Source organism: Aristolochia californica, unplaced genomic scaffold (genome assembly GCF_029961685.1).
Source record: "Aristolochia californica isolate CCGP_79_NKW_82.1479 unplaced genomic scaffold, dmAriCali1.0.hap1 SCAF_2, whole genome shotgun sequence".
NCBI classification, from domain to species: domain Eukaryota; kingdom Viridiplantae; phylum Streptophyta; class Magnoliopsida; order Piperales; family Aristolochiaceae; genus Aristolochia; species Aristolochia californica.
The window spans coordinates 50,153,394-50,173,967 of NW_027181881.1; the positions used below are offsets into that span (position 1 = coordinate 50,153,394).

The 20,574-nt window shown below is 39.2% G+C and overlaps 3 protein-coding genes and 1 long non-coding RNA gene across 7 annotated transcripts; all 4 read left to right on the top strand.

Moving 5' to 3' along the window:
- The first annotated feature begins 799 nt into the window (after window positions 1-799).
- LOC137955774 (tubby-like F-box protein 8) lies at window positions 800-5,110 on the top strand. 2 transcript variants are annotated; one of them, XM_068802893.1, is made up of 6 exons: window positions 800-998; window positions 1,706-1,738; window positions 2,322-2,780; window positions 2,945-3,032; window positions 3,919-4,057; window positions 4,192-5,110. In XM_068802893.1, the coding sequence occupies exons 3-6, from the start codon at window positions 2,433-2,435 to the stop codon at window positions 4,898-4,900; spliced, it is 1,284 nt and encodes a 427-aa protein (XP_068658994.1). In that variant the 5' UTR covers window positions 800-998; window positions 1,706-1,738; window positions 2,322-2,432; the 3' UTR covers window positions 4,901-5,110. The 2 variants fall into 2 exon arrangements, with proteins under 2 accessions (XP_068658994.1, XP_068658993.1); XM_068802892.1 differs by lacking the exon at window positions 1,706-1,738.
- Window positions 5,111-6,918: 1,808 nt separating this feature from the next.
- On the top strand, window positions 6,919-10,300 carry LOC137956159 (probable GTP-binding protein OBGM, mitochondrial). Of its 3 annotated transcripts, none has more exons than XM_068803523.1 (5): window positions 6,919-7,109; window positions 7,276-7,384; window positions 8,141-8,223; window positions 8,540-8,602; window positions 8,680-10,300. In XM_068803523.1, the coding sequence occupies exons 1-5, from the start codon at window positions 6,990-6,992 to the stop codon at window positions 9,895-9,897; spliced, it is 1,593 nt and encodes a 530-aa protein (XP_068659624.1). In that variant the 5' UTR covers window positions 6,919-6,989; the 3' UTR covers window positions 9,898-10,300. The 3 variants fall into 3 exon arrangements, with proteins under 3 accessions (XP_068659624.1, XP_068659626.1, XP_068659625.1); XM_068803525.1 differs by having other exon boundaries at window positions 7,094-7,179; XM_068803524.1 differs by having other exon boundaries at window positions 7,109-7,168.
- A 787-nt stretch (window positions 10,301-11,087) lies between these two features.
- LOC137955887 (probable pectinesterase/pectinesterase inhibitor 51) lies at window positions 11,088-13,588 on the top strand. Its single transcript, XM_068803088.1, has 2 exons — window positions 11,088-12,114; window positions 12,683-13,588. The coding sequence occupies exons 1-2, from the start codon at window positions 11,094-11,096 to the stop codon at window positions 13,369-13,371; spliced, it is 1,710 nt and encodes a 569-aa protein (XP_068659189.1). The 5' UTR covers window positions 11,088-11,093; the 3' UTR covers window positions 13,372-13,588.
- A 2,639-nt stretch (window positions 13,589-16,227) lies between these two features.
- On the top strand, window positions 16,228-20,558 carry LOC137957292 (uncharacterized). The gene is made up of 3 exons (XR_011113334.1): window positions 16,228-16,484; window positions 18,577-18,738; window positions 19,473-20,558. It is a non-coding gene; the product is annotated as an uncharacterized lncRNA (long non-coding RNA).
- The last annotated feature ends 16 nt before the right edge of the window (window positions 20,559-20,574 follow it).

Genomic DNA, 20,574 nt, shown 5'->3' on the forward strand with positions numbered 1-20,574 from the left:
ATTGTTTTGATCACTAAGAATTCGGGACCAACCAGATCCATCGGATGCCTTCATCACCAAATTACTGTCTGCGTGTCGTTATCCGAACCACTCGAAAATCGACCCCGTAACCTACCTATTTCTAGATTATTCGTTTTTGCGTGAATCTATCTATTGCCGGACCTAAAGCCGAATATAGCCTACTCTTAACTTTGAATAATAAATTATGGACCCTTGGATCGAAAAGTTAGATTCCCCATCTCAACCGTCGACCGCTTCGAGTGAGGGTTCCGGATCGCGTCATGCTGATCGAACGGGCCCAGGTTAAAATCATTGCTTCCCCTGGATCAAACATTCTCTGCGCTCTGGTCCCACGGCACATGGCTGTCAATCTGGCCTTCTATCGTGGATATTTCTGTCATTTTGTTACCTCTCAGTCACGACGGAAGCATGCTGAATGCCACCGAATAAAAATAAAAAAAACTATTAATAGATTAAAATGATCAATTGATTATTAAAAAGAAAATTAGAAAAACGGTAAAAAACCAGGACTTAGAAAGTCAACACTGCAGTACTCTCCGTCCCGTTTCGTGGAAACTTCTCTGGAGTTGTGAAAGGCAAGAGCGGTGTCAGTCAAGGGAAGGCAGAGCCGTTCAGATGCAAACGGAGAAGGCATCCGAAAAGCGTAACTCTGTGACTTCTGTTGCCTCTGACGAAAAAGTCAAATTTGACGGGATTGAAGAGGGAATATTAAATTAACTGTTTCCGCATTTAATTTTTCATTTTAGCTTTTCTCTTGAAGTGGATTTAATGAGGGTTTGGAATCCGGGGTCTTGAGAGAAAAAGGGTGAGGGTGCCTGTTCCCGGCTGACCTTTCTAACGCTCTGGAGATGAAAAGGATCTGTGAGAGACCGTATTTGAAGGAGAGATGCGCGTCATTGCTCGTTTTTGTTAATGGATCTGGTGCTCGCTGTGGCTGCTCCATGTCTCTGAGGAAAATTTGCGTTGGGAAGATTGAGGTGGACCTCTTATTTTGCTGCTGCTGCTACTTCTTCTTCTTCTTCTTCTTCTTCTGCTGCTGCTGCTGCTGCTGCTTCTTCCTCTGGCTTTGCTGCTACTGCTTCTGTGTTTTGGCTTTCATTTGCTTAAGAAAATTTGTTCATTTCAGTTAGCATTAGTTATTTATGGAAACTCTTAATGTTTGAGCGAGTTATATGACGCAATCCGCTCGTTGTCCGAAATCTATACAGAAATATCGGTTGTCTGTTTTTTGTTGTTTCAACTTCTACAAGTGCTGTTTCTAGGAGTAGTGGACTGACATGGCGATATATCTCCACTTTTATTAAATCGTGTGTTTTTTATTCTCCTATATAAGGTTTTGCCTCCAAGACATGAAAATTGTGTTTTTTTTTTTTGTCGCTTTAATAATTTTTTTCCTCTTTTGCCTTTTTTTAAATTGTTGATACCTGCTGAGGTTTGTGATGAAGCTGTTTAATTAATGATTCTTCGGCTGTGTCGCTTAGGGCGTTCTGGTTTCAGAGTTTTGGTGATGCGCTAATTCATGTCTTACGTTCATGTGATTGGCTTTCACTTTTCCGAGAATCTGTCGATTTTTTTTTGTTTTTGGAGGATTAAGCTTGGCTTTTTAATTTCTTTTTAATATCTGCAATTCTCCCGTTGAGTGGTTTTGCATAATTTCTGAGGCTTTCGCGGTACCGTCTTGCAGATCCGTGGTTGAACTTTTGGTATTTTGACAAAGGTCAGTCGTGCTGCTTCGCATCTGAAGCTCATGCGAGAAACTTTATTTTTCTCTTTCAGATTGCGCCAATTTGTACATGTGAGGTTTTCTCCGGGAATCCCTCGCTTAATATCACTTTTGCTCTAGAAAGCAAAAATCAGAAGAACAAAAGCTTGTAGCAATTAAGAAAAAAAATCAAACTTAATAGTTTCTGTGTTGAGTGCGACTCATGTTAGAATTTTGTTTAGTTTGTTGCATGTATATTTGTCTCCAGAATTTCTTCTGTTACTTCATATTCTGTACTATGCAAGGTTGAAAATTATGCGACCTTTATTTGCCATTAGTTCAAGAAAAGCTTCAACTTGGCTATATTTTGTTATTTTTATGTTTTTTTCTAAACCATTTTAAACATCCTGTTTATGAAAAACTTGGAAGCAGTCTCTGTTATTAAACACCGTTTATGGCTTGTGTTATGGACAGAAGGGGTCGGGTAGCTTTGATTTTTCTACCCTTGATTTAATACTAATCTCCTTCTATTATGTGTCGATGGTGAAGCTCAGTTAATTTGATGCTCAAGGCATTGTTCTTCTGATATGCTGTGCAGGTTAGGTATTGAGAAAAGGTTCTTGGTGCAGCTAATTTATGCAAATTGGAGAGGTTTGACTTGTCGTAGTGTGACCTCCGTTGCCCTATTTCTGCCAGCTGACAGGCTTAGATGTCGTTCCGTTGCATAGTTCGTGATGTAAGAGATAGCTTTGGGAGCTTATCAAGGAGGAGTTTTGAAGTGAGACTGTCTGGTCATAACAGGGGAAAGTCTCAAAGCGCAGTACATGAGTTGCATGATCAGCCTATAGCAATTCAGCAGAGCCGGTGGGCAGGGCTTCCTCCGGAGTTACTTCGAGATGTAATCAAACGTTTGGAAGAGAGTGAAAGTACATGGCCTGCTCGAAAACATGTTGTTGCATGTGCTGCTGTTTGCAGGGCATGGAGAGAGATGTGTAAAGAAATTGTTCGAAGCCCTGAATTATGTGGGAAGCTTACTTTTCCACTCTCGTTGAAACAGGTTATTATTTTCAATGGTCACTTCTTCTTTTATGATGAATTTATCTATGCGCTTCTTTATGTTTAACAACAAAGTTTTTTGTCAGTGGTAATTAGTTTGACTTTGTTGATGAAAATATCCCTGAGAGAAACAATAATTGAATCTTTAATGTGCTTCTGTTTCAGCCTGGCTCTCGTGATGGAACTATCCAGTGCTTCATCAAGAGAGATAAATCAAATTTAACTTATCACCTCTTCTTGTGTCTTAGCCCTGGTAAGTTTTTTATTTTGAATTCCTGTTTACTTTATGGCAATCTGACTTCTACTGCTGGTTCTTAAATATCTTTGATTTCAGTGTCTTATAAGGTTATTGTCTTTCCTGGTTGGTATTATGATTATGGCAAGTCCCACCTCCTGATTTTTAACCTTGAGTATAACTTGGCATTGAGCTTTTTGTTGCCGTCCATCTTTTTCTTTGTGAAGAGTTTTTTTTTTTTGCCTCACTTGCCAATACCATCTGTGTCCTAGTATTTGAAATTTCATTTGTCTTTTAAGAACATTTGGATAAATTTGTGATACTATTGATACTGAGAAGATATGGATGCAAGAGCTGGTGAATTGTGGGGAAATTAGATGATTCCAATGTGCACAGGGTTTCTGACTGCTTCAAACAGTGGAACATGGTCGACCCTCCAAATCTTTTTTAATGGATACAGTATATGTTTATGAATAATCTTTTGGAGATAGTGGAGTTGTGGTCCACCAGCTAATGCATTGTTGAGTAGCAATCATCTTTTCTCCAGCAACCTATAACATTTCTTCTGTTGTTCTATCTTTATTCTGTTTATGCCATTTCTTGTTCTTTCCATCACGTCTGTGCCAGGAATAATGGTAGTTTAATATTGTCATCCTCTAATCTTATGCAGTAAAAGATGCCATGACCAGGACATGAGTACTCGTTATATGTTTGGTGTGTTTTTCAATTTCATGCTTCGGTGTTATCTATTGAAATATCTGTGACATGGATTAGTATTTTTCATTTAATAATGGTACAAGTAGAAGTTCAAGAATGTGTAATTAAAGTTGAGTAATCTTCCGTCAGGTGTAATTCTGTTTTATTTGTTTTGATAAGTGTGTAACTAAATCTTTGACTTTTGCAGCTTTGTTGGTTGAGAACGGGAAATTTCTTCTCTCTGCTAAAAGAAATCGACGAACCACCTGCACCGAATATGTCATATCAATGGATGCTGACCATATATCAAGGTCTAGCACTAGCAGTACATACATAGGCAAGCTGAGGTAAAACGAACTGCAAACCTTTGCCTTCACATTTGGTGCAACTTTAATGACAGTCCAACAATATAACTCACAAAATGAAAATTTACATATATTGTTTATGTCTTGATGACTCAATCGTTCCATTCTCTTTGCAGGTCTAATTTCCTAGGCACAAAATTTATAATATATGACACTCAACCCCCTTACAATGGGGGAGTTGTATCTCCACCAGGGAGAACAAGCCGCAGATTCTACTCCAAGAAAGTTTCCCCTAAAATGCCTGCTGGTAGCTATAACATTGCTCAGGTGACATATGAGTTGAACGTGCTGGGAACACGTGGTCCACGCCGAATGCACTGTACCATGCACTCGATTCCTGCATCTGCACTTGATGCTGGAGGGTCTGTGCCTGGCCAACCTGAACTGCTCCCTCGATCCCTTGAGGACTCCTTTGGCAGCATCTCCTTTTCCAATAAATCCATTGACCATTCGGTGGAATTTAGCAGCTCCCGATTCTCTGATATTGGTGGTCTACGTGATGACGAGGAAGGCAAAGAGAGACCATTGGTCTTGCGGAACAAGGCTCCAAGGTGGCATGAGCAGTTACAGTGTTGGTGCTTGAATTTCCGGGGAAGGGTCACTGTTGCCTCTGTGAAAAATTTCCAGCTTATTGCTGCAACCCAGCCGGCAGCAGGAGCTTCGACCCCATTTCAGCCAGCTCCACCGGAGCATGACAAGATCATCCTTCAGTTCGGCAAGGTGGGAAAGGATATGTTTACCATGGACTATCGGTACCCTCTCTCAGCATTCCAGGCGTTCGCGATATGCTTGAGCAGCTTTGACACGAAGTTAGCTTGTGAATAGACTCGAAAAAGAGGTGAGAACAACAAAGAGAAAAATGTTATTGTTATTATCATCAATCTCTCTATTATCAGTATTGTCGTTTCTTCATTAGAATCAATGGTGATTTTAATGTATCAGTTGTAACTTGTCCACTGCGGTGCGGCCAAATAGCTGCTCACAGTTATTAGGCAAATCAACCACATCATTTTTTAACAAGAATTTTTTTTCCAATGTCCTCTTTTGCGTAAAGTGGTCTGTTAACCTGGCAATAACACTTATCCCATATCATGTGCAACAACATTAGTAAAAGAGATTGGATCTAGTAAGATTGGCCGTTGGGTATTTTATTTCTTTTGGGAAAAGGTGAAGACGTAGCTAACGATGGTACCACGATCTTAGCCGCGGGGGGAAGTTCAGACAAGAATATCGTGAGGAGAAAAGAAGGAAGCCGGAAATTGGGAAAAGTGGAAGAAAGAGAATTGAAAACACCTGTCATGGCATAATAGAGAAGATTGTGTCTATCTACTAAGTTTTAGTTATGAGTTTCTGAATATGTTTCTATTATATCCTTTAATTCTAGATATTGTTATTTGCGTTAAAATGTACCGTAAAAAGGGTAAAATTATAATTTAGTCATTTTTAAAATTTTAATCAAAGAGGCTCTTTCCTCATTTTCTGATAGCATTTTCTGGAAGAATAGGGACTTTGTGGGACTGAACCGAACTGTGATTCGCTGGTTATCAACTGAGGTTGAATGAGTTGGATGTTCGAACTTGGAGCCAGAACGAGCCCAGCACCAACTTTGCCTTGTCGCTTGCTAGCCGCCTCAAAATTGAGATTTTTACGAAGAGGCCATTGTCTATAAATAACAACAAGTTAAGTGGCCTCTGTGTCCTAACTTTTTCTCCTGATCCAGATGCTGTCTTTCTTCTCTTGGCAACGACGCCCAACACGCAACAGCCAACGCGGACGCTAATCGTGGAACGGGTAAGCTCCTCTTCCATTTGTTATCTTCTTCTTCTCCTTCGTTTACCAGCTCTCTTGCCATTGTTTTCGTCTTCTTTTCATCCAGAGAAGCCGAGTCCCTATCTGTCGCATGATTATCACTAACTCGACGTAGATCCTTCCTCACCTAATAGGATAACCTCTTTTTCCATCGAGTTCAATTTTCCTTCTAACAGCTGAATTTGAGAATTTGAGGTCCTTTTTGTGTGTGTTTGTGCGTGTGTGATTAGACGCGTTTCCCGATTTGTGTTGTACGTTTAAAATGCCCTACGTTTACTTTCTTTCCTTGAATCAGTGGCGTGCACCTGATTGGCAATTTAGTTATCAATCTTACTCGGAAAGTTTGTTGCGAGTCTACTTAGATCCCGATCCTGACCCGACTCACTCACTCTGAGTTCGCTCAAATCTCAATCCGACTCAAAAGTTTAGCTTGTCGTGTCGTGGCCATTTCGGGCCTCCCCGTCCGGCGCAGGTAGACAAAAAAAAAAAAAAAAAAAACGGTTCAGAAGAGGAACGGTTTTACAAACTCCGACCCTAATATGACCTAATTAATTTATATGTTTTTTATATTTATTTATTTATATAATTAATTACTTAGAAAGTTCATAATTGTTTATCATTACTTAGTTATTTAATAATAAAATAATTACTAATTTAATTGATAATTAAGTATACGATTACATATAATAACAGATTTATGATTAAATTTAATATTATTATATATTATTACTTTATCATTTAACTAATAAACTAATATATTATCAACTTAAAAAATCTATTATAAGTTGAGTAGCCAATAATTATATATCTATTTTTATTAATAAATTTATTTGACACTTTCTATAAGCTTTCACTAACACACAAAAAAAAAAATTATTATATTTTATTTTATATACTAACACAAAGTATATATTTTTTATAAAAAAGTTAGATTTTTCTGTTTTTCGTTAGTTTCAAAACGCACTGATCCCCCGTACTTTGAAATCTAAGCTATAACACCGTCAATTGAGTGCAACAGTGGGCATGTTCAGAAATCAGGGTTTTACTTCTTAAACCCTCCAGAAACTCGCAGACAACCGAAAATCTATCATCTAGTACATGCGAGATGTTCTTGCGCCGCTCGGCTTGCTCAAATTTTCAACACCTGAAACCTAATAAATTCCTATGGCATCCTTCTGCTTATCCTTATTCAGATTACCGAAGACGGAAATTGGCTCCCTTGCAGGTATTCCTAGCTTCCTTAGCGTGTTTTTTCGGACGATTTAAATGGGGGCAAAAGAGGAGGTTGGAACCCCGTAGGGCCCTTTTCTTACTTTTAATCTTTATCTCAAGTTGCATTTACGGACGCTTGTGTTTGGATGTTGAGCATTTTCTTCCTTCCGTTTCTTTAGGAGAGAAGAATGGTCGATCGGTTTAGGCTATGGGCTAAAGGAGGCGAAGGTGGTAGTGGGTGTTCTAGCGTTCGTCGTAGTCGGCGTGATCGTCACGGAAAACCTGATGGTATGTGGCTGAAAGTTTTATGTCATTATTGTTTTAGAGATCATACTTTTCCAAATATAGCTGATCTGATGGGCATATATTGACGCTCTATCTCTTTTAAATCTAAAATCTCTACAAGCGATTAATGCTTTTGTTGCAATTTTCGAATATTCAACTCACAAACACTCGACTGATTAAATCTGGCTTTTTTTTCCGTTTTGCTTTTAGTCATTTGCTTGCAGCTTACAGACTTTTACTATTTCGAGTGGAGCTTAACGTCTCTGCTATATTTATATCTATATTTGAAGCACCAAGTCTTATAGGTGACTGTTGATATCAGTTTCATGAAGTAAACATCTTGATCCTTGTTCTTTCTTCTAAGTTTACTGATTCAGCAGTGAACCCTGAGAATTCGCTTCTGAGGCAGCTCATGCATGTGTTCCTTACTCGATGCTTCTTTTATTCTCTGTTGGTGACCCAACCATGCTGCACCTCGTTCTCTACAAGACCATAGATGTTTCAGAGATTCAGTAGAGAACCAATTGATTAAGGATAATAGGAACCTCTTATCTTGTAGAAAATTATTTCTAAACATGTTTGTCATCCATTGCTTTTTATTAGGTATTATGTTGTTCTTTTTAAAATTTTCTTTCATTTTCTTTATTTTTTTGCACATAGAAGAATATTTCTTTTGGTGACATATGTATTGTTTAGGGCATCTTAGCTTCTGCGAGAAATAGCATGTAAACTACATACTACATCTGGAAATTGTTATAGGTGGCAATGGTGGAAGAGGTGGTGATGTAATTCTGGAGTGCACTTCAGCAGTTTGGGACTTCAGCAATCTGCAACATCATTTGGTATGTTACTTGGGGTTTCTTTCGTTGACTCTCTCTCTCTCTCTCTCTCTCTCTCTCTGTCTTTGTTTGGTTGAACATGATCTCAATGAGCACTTTACAATGATGAAGGTGAGACTGACTTCAGACAATGCAAGCGTGCCCATTAATAGTCTTTTTGAGAGCAAACTAGAAATTTGTGAAAGGAAGAGGGACTCTTGTATTCCTCTTGGGCCAGTCAGGCCCAGCGTGTACAACAGATCCTCTCTCAATTCAGTATATTTTGGTGCTAATAATTGCTTCTTAACTTGAATTTTTCTGTTCGGTACTTGAACACCAGAATGCCAAGAGAGGAGGACATGGAACTTCAAAGAACAAAATAGGAAGCCATGGAGCAGACAAGGTTAGAACTTTTTGAGTGAATTTGTTGTCCTGATCATTGGTGTTGAGAGCTGTTTATGTGATATTGATATTTGATAGGTTGCACAAGTACCAGTTGGCACGGTCATTCATCTTGTTACTGGGAAGGTTCCTTCTGTAGTTGTATCAAAGTCCATTACATCTTTGGATCCCTGGGAGATTCCTGATGCTGATGAAATGAATCCTTCTATATCTGATGTAATTACCAATAAGCCTTATGATGGAAGAGAGGCACTGGAACGGAATGATTTCCCTGAAACTTTTTGGCCCAAGAAAAATAAGGAGGAACCTTATAGTGACAAAAATTCTCCTTTCAATGGAATAGAGGGTAGAAGAACCATGGAATATACCTGTTCTGATTCTGAGGAAGATGATTATGAGAATGGAGTTATGGAATATGAAGTTACCTCTGAAATGGAGGGTGAGGAGGGTGAGGAGGGAGAGTTAGAAGAGGAAGAAGTACAGTATAACGTTGCAGAGCTAAAAGAACCAGGACAGAAACTTATTGTTGCTCAGGGAGGAGAGGGAGGTCTTGGCAATACTGCAATGTTAAAGCCTCCAAAGAGCTATAAACAATTAAAAAATGAAGACAGATATAGGAATGATAGTTCCTCAAGCCTTAATGTTGCAGATGATGAAAGCCAATCTTCACTTAGTCATGGTTTGCCAGGTTCTGAAGCTGTTCTTATACTAGAATTAAAGAGTATTGCTGATGTGGGTCTTGTTGGGATCCCAAATGCTGGGAAAAGTACACTGTTAGGGGCCATATCCCGGGCCAAGCCTGTGGTGGGTGATTATGCTTTCACAACTCTGAGACCAAATATTGGAAACCTGAATTATGAAGACTTTTTCTCTGTCAAGGTGGCTGATATTCCGGGACTTATTAAGGGTGCACATGAGAACCGTGGTCTTGGTCATGCCTTTCTTAGGCATATTGAGCGCACAAAAGTTTTGGCCTATGTTGTAGACTTGGCTGCTGCATTGGATGGGAAAAAGGGTGTCCCTCCATGGGAACAATTACGAGATTTAGTGTTGGAGCTTGAGTATCATCAGGAGGGTTTGGCAGATCGGCCATCATTAGTGGTGGCAAATAAAATTGATGAAGATGGTGCAGAGGATGTTTTGGAAGAGTTGAAGAGAAGGGTCCGAGGGGTGCCCATCTACCCAATTTGTGCTATGATAGGAGAGGGAATACCGGAGCTAAAAATTGGCCTAAGAAAACTTGTTGATGGGACTGAGGTGGGGAGACTTGCATTAGATTGCTTGATCGTTGATTAACTGTCTACAATGAAACGGTCAACATACACATCAAAATTAGTTCATTGTGCATCTCGCTCTCCTTTTAACGGTGACTTCGAAATGGTAACAAATTGGAGATTTTATTGCCCATCAGGTTGGACATTTGGCAGGGTCGGAATGTGCACCCCACTGTCTACAGGTCGACTTGTCGGAACAATTGGCCAGGTGCTCCTGTACTTGGTCGACCGGATATACGCATGAGCTATCGGCACATTAATGTTATTGATGCTATCTGATAGAACGATGCAAAAGTTCGTCTTTCTATTCTTATTTATTTGTACAGTGACTACAATTATCAGATAATTTATATTTGGTGCGTCAATGATTGTCGTTGTGCATTACGAAGAATTTGTAGTCTACTGAAAGAACTATATCCAGAGGATTTTGATCGAATAAACAAAGCTTGGCTTGAAGTATCAATTAGAAGAACTTAAACAACAGAAATTATGCAATGACAAAGAACTTGGTTGATGGTTGCTCTAAGTTTTCTTGGTTTACCATCTTCAGAAGGTTAGATCGTCGGTCTTGCACTAGTCATGCTTGTCTGTGTATACAGGTGAACAGAAACTCAAGAAAAGGCATGGTTTACTTCAATGTGCCAGTTAATAAATAACACTGCTTATCCAATAACCTCCCCGACTAACCACTAATTCGGCATTTCATTTCTTGAAAGGCATTAAAGGCTGAATCTTTTTAGCCTCGAAACACACTTCAATCACCTCAAAATAATTTTAATGGCCTTGATGAGGAGAGTAAAAGGGGAGAACTATTAAGCTCTTTTTTTTTTTTTTTTTTTTTGTTAATAACCACTTCCGTTGCATTGAACAAATTCCCATTCTACAATTTGGTTAGAAGCAACGGAATATGGTTTATAAAATCTTTAATTGAAAACATTAGAAGGATGGTTCCAAAGCCCGCTTGAGGAAGGATAACAGATTTTCTACGATTAGTTAGGTTTAATCAAAGAAGGGTCCCGCTTTGGTGTACGTCGGCGTCGGTACCCCAGCGACAATCTGTCCCTCTGCGAAAAAACGAATCTCTCCCGTGACACCCGCAATTCACAGAGCACTCAACTCGGCTATTGCAATCCGTGATTTTCCTTCACCTTTCCTCCTTTGGGTGGTGCCCACCCTCCCCTATTCCCTTAAATTGCCGCCTTCTCTTCCCCCCACCAAATGCATTTGCTTCCGAAGAAATCTGGGAAATTGTTTTCCCTCTCAATGGCGTCTCTCCTCACTCTCATTCTCTTCTCCGTCATCTTCCGCTTCTCCTTCCTCTCCCCTGTAACTTCGCGTTCTCCCACCCGCCATAATCATCCCCTGAAACCGGTTCCCACTCCGACTGATGTGTCTGTCTCTGCGGAAATCCTGAAAGCATGCAAGGCCACTCGGTTTGAGCAGGCCTGCGAAACCTCTCTTTCTCGATCCCTTCTCCCCGATAATCCCAAGCCTGTCGATCTCATTTCCGCTGGGATGAAGCTCTCGTCCGAAAATCTCAAAACTGCTCAATCCATGGTCCAGAGCATTCTCGACACCGCCGGAAACGACCGGAACCGCTCCACGGCGGCCAAGAACTGCCTCGAGGTGCTCTCCTACTCGCAGTACCGGATCTACCTTTCGTCTAAGGCAATCGAGAGGATTAAGGACGCGCGCGCGTGGATGAGCGCCGCGTTGCTTTACCAGTACGACTGCTGGTCCGCTCTCAAGTACGTGAACACGACTCAGCGAGTGAACGAAACGATGGCGTACCTCGTTGAGTTAGCCGATTTAACTAGTAACGCGCTCAGCATGCTCGTTTCTTACGATCTCTTTGGGAACGACACCGCGAACTGGCGGCCGCCGATGACCGAGCGGGAGGGGTTCTGGGCTGACGCGGGGTCCAGCTCCGGTGGGCCCGGGTCTGACATGGGGTTCCGAGGTGGATTCCCAACCACTGCGGAGGCGGACGCCACGGTGTGCAAGGACGGGAAGGGGTGTTACGAGAACATCCAGGACGCGGTGAAGGCGGCGCCTGAAAACCTCGTCGACCGGAGATTCGTCATCTATATAAAAGAGGGTGTATACAAGGAGATCGTGAGGGTTCCGCTGGAGAAGAAAAATCTGGTCTTTCTGGGAGATGGCATGGGTAAAACAGTGGTTACCGGGGACCTTAACGCCCAGATGATCGAGGTTTCCACTTACAACACTGCCACCGTTGGTGAGTTTTGGCCTTTCTCTTTACTTTCACTTTCCCGGTCTTCTGTAGGCTCCACGTAATAAATATATTTCACATTTAAATAGAAGCTCTTGGATCTGTTCAGCTCTACAGTCGACAACGAGAGGAAAGAAATAAAATAAGACTGGCTTCATACCCATCTCTTGGCTTATTCTGTTGCCTGTTGTAGCCTGCTCTGCTTTGTTATCTGTGCTTGTCTTTAACGGCGACGAAACGCCCGTATGTGAGTTTCCTGGGTTGGGTAGGTCCATTTCTGAATCAATGACCATGTGCTCTGAGAGACCAGACGTTACCCACCCACCTTGGCCTTTTGCAGGAAGCCCGTGCTCGCGTGACTACTGGGAAGTTGCAGGATTCTTTGTAGAATATTTGATGATAACGCTGATATGTTTTGGTCAATTGCAGCCTCTGTTTTTTTTCTTGGGAATTTGCAGACATCCCACCGTCTTATTCTCCTCCTTTTTGTCGAACATAAAGCATGCATATCTGGAGCGCTATTAATGATGTTCTTAACGGCTGCCTCTTAGCTTAATTGTTTTTCTTTTTGCAGGAGTCTCCGGTGATGGATTCATGGCCAAAGATATTACTTTCTCCAACACGGCGGGGCCTGACTCGCATCAGGCGGTGGCCTTTCGGTCCACTAGTGACTTCTCAGTTCTACAAAACTGTGAATTCCTCGGCCACCAAGACACCCTCTACGCCCACTCACTCCGCCAATTCTACAAGTCTTGTCGCATAGCTGGCAATGTCGACTTCATATTCGGAAACTCGGCGTCTGTCTTCGAGGACTGCGTGATTTTAATTCAGCCCCGCCAAATTAAACCGGAGAAGGGAGAGACCAATGCCGTAAGTGCCCATGGCCGGACAGACCCGGCACAGTCAACGGGCTTTGTTTTCAAAGACTGCACCATTAATGGGACTGATGAGTACATGGCCCTGTACTTCAAGAATCCCAAAGTGCATAAGAATTTCCTGGGGAGGCCATGGAAGGAGTATTCAAGAACTGTTTACATCCACTGTTATCTAGGGCCTGTCATCAGGCAGGAGGGGTGGTTGCCATGGAACCAAGACTTTGCACTGTCGACTTTGTACTATGGAGAGTTTGAGAACACCGGGCCTAGTGCCAACACCTCAGGCAGAGTCAAATGGAGCAACCAGATTCCGGCGGAGCATGTCGGCGTCTACTCCGTAGGGAATTTCATTCAAGGGGATGAGTGGTTACCATCTGAAAACCAGTAGGGCTAGATAAATGAATGTATCTCACTGCAATTTTGTTCTTATACAGGAAAAAGAAGTAGACAACACTTTATAATCTGTAGAGAATAAAGTGGCAGCCATTTTTCCAATAACATACAAGCTTTCATCTGTTTATGCTGTATAATGCAAGAATACAACTCCTCTGGGTTGTTGCGTTGCCCACTTGCTCATTCCGGTCCAAATTTTTTTTTATAGTCCAGCTAGTGTTTGCTGATCCATCCACTTACACATGCTTCAGTTTGGTGCAAACTTTGTCACTGGTCACTTTGAAGTAAATGATCTGTTGGGCACAAAAGAGATGTGGATCACCATTTGCTTTATCAAGTGGAACGTCTACCTACTGAATCACTAAGTTTCTCTTCTTTTTTTGCTAATCCATACGCTTTTATAGAACAAAGGTGGATGGCAGTCACAGAGCACATAAACCTATTATGGAACAATTTTTCTGTTTTTCGGTGAACCCGTTGTGGAACTAGTTTAATTGCTGCAACTGAAGCACAATAAATTCTGGTCTTGTCTTTGCGTTTGAGCCTTTCACTCTTCACTCTTCATTCTTCAGGTTATCTGTTATTGTGCTTTCTGTGTGAAGCTTAGTATCGATCAATCTGATTTAGCAATGCTAAGCCAATCGCTATTGCGAACGAGGAAAACCATCTTTCTGGGGAAATTCTTAAGGGACCAACTGTGGGAAAAAAAAAATCGCCATTACAGATTTATCGCGTCATTTGGTAGAACGAAATTCAGTGCTTTGAACATGGTCGGTACAAAATGTCAAGGCAGTTACAAAGATGTCAAAACCTTCCTCTTTTTGTTGGGGTTTGGTGCGCCATTCCCGAAGAAATATCGCAGATTGACATGCTTGGTATTGTAGTCATGAAGCCACCTGGATTCAAATTCAAGATACGGAAGAACTTGAATTCTCGACAGAACACGCATCGAAACATCAATTAACCTCTTTTATTTGTTGGTATGATTTTCTTAATATCCAGTAAAACGAAGAGCACCATTGATCCCCAACTCGAACACATCTGACTGCTGTGACTTGTGCAGTCTTCCTGCTATTGCAGGGGATTACATTGAAGCAAGCAGTAAATTCATAAAAATAAAATAAAAATAAAAATGGAAATTTACCTATTCAGAGGAGTTCCCTCCTCTCAACTCAAGATGCCGCGAATTCGTTAAATGAAACAGACAGCAGATGAAAAAAATAGTCGATGCCCCTCCATGGTATCATGAAGTTTACTTTAACATCCGGACTGGCTGCGGCTAGGCCCAGGGCCTTGACAGAAGCTGCAAGTGAGCACTTTCTTCCCCCAATGGAACAAGAGGGAAAGAATTCCCAGTTCTGATCCTTTAAGAAGACGACGATTCGAAGTCAAGAACCATCCCGATTGGATACAGTCAAAGTGGCTCCCCCTGGAAGAAGAAAAGAAACCCACCCATCATTCTCAGATTCAATTAAATGATCCGTGCTGTCTCACCTCATTGAGTTATATGTCTGGTTTATCTAACTCGAGTGATCGTTTCTGGTGGAGCACTCACTTTGTAGATCAAAGTAAAATAATATCGGGGACGAAGCCATCGAGGCGATGATGCTTTTGTAGTGGCCATCAGCCTTCTGAGTAAATTGATTATGCAGAAGGCTGCACAACAGCCAAAACCCAATAATTGTCCGGAGTATGTTTTTGAGTTCCAGTCTGCTCCTTCTCGTCCCTTTAGAATGCCAACAACTTCGGATTAAAAGATTGGTTGAAGGATTAAACTGAGTTCTTGATCAACCCAAGTGGATATTTGTTTTTTGATGAAAGGACCAGCGAAGAGAGTTGTTTCTCTACTCTCAACTGCCCACCGATTAACGACTATAATTTGTTCCCAATGATTAACTGTTGATATGTGCAAAAAGACAAGTGGTTACAGGCTTGCGTCTTTGCCCAGAGAGGAACACGGACATTTATTTATAGTCACAGAGATCTTGGATTCATTATTTGTGAAATATCCTTTAATTTCAATTAAAAGGAAGATAAGGACAATAGAATTGAGATTGTCACTCATGTACACCTTGTAACTCTGTAATCATGTAAACTCTCTTAGAGATAATCCTTATTCTCTTATCATTCTGTAACTATAAATAATTGTATCAATGAAAGTAATATATCGGAAAATTATTCTTTTATCTAATTCTATTGGACTAAGGTATTCGGTTGCTCTTAGGGAAATCCAATTTGTCGAAAGAAATTTGAGGCCATCAATCTTCCCTCCCCTCACCCAACCCCTTCAAATATCATTCATAAATTAATTAAAAAGACAAGTTTTTATTTAAATTTTAGTTATAAATCTAAATTTTTTCTTTCAGTTTTATATTTAATTTAATATAACTTATATAATCACATATAATAATCAACAAAATAATAGAAAATCATATAAATTTTTGAAGAAAGTGGGTAAGGATATTGTTCATTAATGACATCACACGATAAGAGTTTTAGTAAATTGCTTATGAAAATATATAATCAAGATTTTAAATATTTATAATATATTATGAATTATTTGAATATAAAACAATTTTAAGGCATTTCTATATTTTGATTATTCAGTAAATGGTGTTTTTAGGAGTTCACGGGTGAAAAAAATACTGGTATCAAATCAGTGTGTTTTATGAAGATATAAATTAAAATTTTTATAATTTTCATTTGTTACTTTCGTTTTTAATTTTTTAATGTTAATTGTTAACTTTTCATTTTTCTGTTCGTGATTGTTGGGACCTGTGATCTTCGGATTCGGGGGCTTAGGGTTCTCATCTGACTGACGCTCTATAAATACTTATTATACCCTAGGTTGCCTCACTACGTTTCAGCCTCCGCTGCCCGTTTTTGTGATTATAGTCTGTAAGTAAAATCTATCCGAGTGTTCTACCTTTTCAGCTGTAATGGGGTTGCGGTTGAGTGCGCCTTATAGTTTTCTTTATGAGGATAATATCCTCTTTTCCTCTAAGAGGACGTTTCAGTTTAATGGAAAAATGGATGCTCTCGTTTGAGATCCATGTGGGCTAATTGATGGAGCAACTTACTTTTGTGGCCGTTTCTCTGAAATTTGAGGTATTTTCTGCTGGGTGTAGCTGCTTTTTTTGAATGGAAAGTCTTTTTGGTTGTTAAATTTGATGAATACTCCTAGATCGGTTGACTGGTAGTTGGGTAAAAGTGCATGTAGATTGGTTCGCCTTTTTTATCTTATTACCTTCGTTTATCTTACATTAGCATATATAGTATTGTTGCAGCCAAAATTGTTTATCTTACTTGTTCTTGCTCCTTACTATGCTGTTGTCTCCTCTCAAGAAGATTTTAGACGGAGAATTTCTTTTGCATTTCTCTCTCTCTAAATTTTTTTCCTCAACTTTTTAACGAATATAGGTGTTTATACTTTGGTTATCTTCTATTTAGTCGTCTTTTTTAATCCATAAAGTAGAGATGAAGATTTCAATTTTTAATTTTCTTCATAAAGGCCCGATGATGGAAAATGATTAACTGGAGCAGTTGCATGGATTTTCGTTCTGGGCCTTGAAGCAACCATCGTTCTTTATCTTTCACATCTTCTCCCCTATTCTCCTCCTCTTCATCCTCATACGCCTATCCTTCATCTTCATCATCATCATCATCATCATCATCATCATCATCATTATCATCATCTTCTTCTTCTTCTTCTTCTTCTTCTTCTTCTTCTTCTTTTCGATGATGTGGAAAGGCTCCGAATGAAAACCTGTGGCCAATACTGTCGATGAATTCATAAGCTATGAGATCTGAGGGCTGTGTAATAGCTAAACCAGAAATTATTCTGATCTTGTTTTGAAAAATGCTTACTTGTCGGGTATAATATCTTTGGTTTAGTTGTCTATTAATTATTTGGAACATTAGGTTTGTTATTGGAATACTTGTCTGTATTTTCACCTTGGTTCTGCTGATACACATTGTCATAGTTCTTAATACTGTAGTATTTACAAGCCCTAGAGTATACTTTCTCCATATTTTTTTTAAGACAATGCCAGTGCCCATGTTCTGTCCTTGCAGAAGCAGAGGGTTCAGTGAAATTCTGGAAACTTGTCATCTCTTATAGTTGATACTAGTGATGGGATCTGTCTGAAAAAATTCAACATTTGTTTGCTTTCAACTAGAGAGCTCTTGACACAAATTTATCTGAAGCCCTAATAGATACGCTGTTTGTCTCCTTTGGGAGCCCTCTTCGAAGTGCATAAATGAAAATTTCCCTATTGGTGTACTGTTGAATTAGTGCTATAATAATAATTTTTTTTATTTCTACAAGAGCATCTCTGTTCACTCAGTTAGCTCTTTTATGTAGTCCATATGATTAATGTTTAAAAGAACTGATTTTCCTTCCCTTTTGGCCTCTTTCCTACTATATACATGTTTACAAGTGTAGAGGGTATAACTTATTTCTCTTTCTCTCTTGAAAAGTTGATATTAGTTTTATATGAGGGTAAAAAAACATATTTTCACTTGTTATACTTAGCAAGAGATGTTTGAATGCTCTGCTAGTTGACCAAACTTGTACCAGAATTGATCATACTGGAAAAAAATTGCTTATATTGCTCAACAGATAAAAATGGTTTGGTTTTCAGCATCGTGTGAATTTGATTCTTTTGTACAAGCTCTCCCTTTTTTTAAGAAAAAATAAAGACTGCCTTTGTGATGCAGTTAATTTTTCTTCAATTCTGGAATCTTCAATGGAGGTAGTTTTCATATTGTGCTGGTAAAAAATCTTTTGTGGAGCCCTATGATGGAAAACTTATAGGTTGGGGAGGTGGTATGGGTTTTCATTTTGGCCTTGAAGCATCCTTCCCTCTTCTCTCTCCTTCATCCTCTTCTTCTACTTCTTCTTCTTCTTCTTCTTCTTCTTCTTTTCCTCCTATGTGATGTTGCAAGGCTCAATGAAAACCCTTTGTGTACTGCCTATGACTACAGAAGCTATGAGATCTGAGGGCTTAACTAAGGCATACATCACAGAATAAAGTTCCTTTGTCTTTCTTTTTTATATTTCTTGAGAAAAGCATAGTTCCTTTGTTACCAACCTTGTATGTCGTATTAGGAGTTTTAAGGAATGTAGATTAGTACAATATTGTACTGGTTCCTTTTTGTTTATCTTGTATTCATGTTCTTTCCTTTATGATTAATTCAGGATCACATGTAATGTGTTCTTTTTGGTGATTCATAAGAGGCCATGTACAGGGTCCACGAGTTGCCAATGCTACTTACAGACATTAGACACCGTTCAAACAAACTCTACTGGCCTGCTAGCTCTCTTGGTTGATCGTGGCTTCTAGAGCAAAAAATCAGGAAGGTAAACTGGTGAACATTTCATCAATTTAAATTTTTTAAGTTTTCATTTGGAGATTTTTGCACATCATTTGGAAGAAACATCTGTATGAATATGACAACCAAAACATTTTGCATGTGAGAATGGTTTTCCTAGAGATAGTGAATAAATGGGGTGGCTTATAAAGTGGAGGAAAGTGAAAAATAAAGTGGATGAGAGCAGTAATGAAAGAAGTGGAACTCTTGTAGCTAATGATGGATCAGAATGTGGGACTCTTGTACCTGAACTGTGATGAATATATAAGTGTGTTCATCTTGGTGCAAGTTGGTTATGTTGATAGTTGCGTGCTAAAAACCTTTGATAGTTGATACACTTAAGGGCATTTACAGGGCAAGATTTTCTTAGTGATTCTTTTAGTAGTGATTTTAAACAAGCACTAGTTCCATGGGTTATAAAGGCTTAATGGTCACATGGAGAGAGGTTTCTAGTGTGAGGTTTTGAGTTCAACATTCAGCAGGAATATTATGAAGTCCAACTTTAAAAAAAAGTGTATGCTGATGTAGTATGTGGCATGTATATCTTGTTGAGTGTGTACTGGTGTAGTATATCATTTGTATTTTGCTAATCAACATGTATACTGTCCAGGAACATAACAAGAAACAAGATTTGAAATATTTTATTGTATTATAGAGAAAGACATACTTTTATGGGGTTGATTTTTTCATTGTTTGTCTAATTTTGTTTTCTAATTTTTGCAGCTTCCATACTGCAGAGTTTTATGCCAGTGCTACTAACCAATGACAAATTACTGATGGGACAAATTCTGGGAACACACCTGCATCTATAGGTCATGGGTTCATTCAGATCGGATTTTGGACTGGACGAGTCTAATGGAGGGGAGGAATTTGACCTTCTGAGTCCTAATCCGAAGGGAAACCTTGACTAGAAAAACAAAACAGAAAGAGGAATGAAGTAGAGAAACAAAGACAGAGAGGAGGAGAAGTTACCTTGAGTGGAGATTTGAAGTAGAGAGGAGAGATGTGTCAAACTGGGATTTGTGCAATGAATAAACTAAGCAACATTAAAGTAGACCAAAAAATAAAGCTTAGAGAGACATTAAGCTAAAACAAATTGAAAACGAAAAGAGTAGCAAAGAATTACCTAATGCAATGATGTAATTACATGAAATGGAGTTGCACCACATACAGGATATTTCAGGGTTTCCATTGTCATCAATAAATTAACCATTATGTTACTAATTTGGTGAAAAGACCTACCAATAAAACATGAATCTATCACAAATGCAATTATTAGAAAAATGATTTATTACATTTAAATAGAGAGAGAGAGAGAGAGATGAATCATGCAAAACAGGAGTAAATTAGTTAGAAAACAACAAGAGAGCACCTGTATAATGGATCATTGGCATCCATTAAGTGGAGGAGAGAAAAAAAGAAGTTAATTAAATAATTCAACTATCATTTTGCTCAATTCTCTTCAAGAGAAAAAGTAACCCAAGTAATCAAATGTTTCACAAAGTTATCCTTCATTGCAAATCACAAACTAATACAATATAGTCCATGAGAATCTTCTCAAGATGAACTACTGCATTAAAAAAAAAAAATAGAAGAACAGTATAAAACGTGAAAAAAACAGAGAAGAAGAAGCACGAAAAAAAAAGACAATACCTGTTGAGTGTGACCAACTATTCGATTTATGAGAAAATAACTCGAATCAATTTTGGTGATTACTGAATGAAGCAGAGATTGAGTGAGATTATGGATGTGGTGAAACTCTCAAACTTTATCTAGTTTTTCTCTATCTCTATCTCCAGTTTTTAATTGAATCCCAAATTGCTTA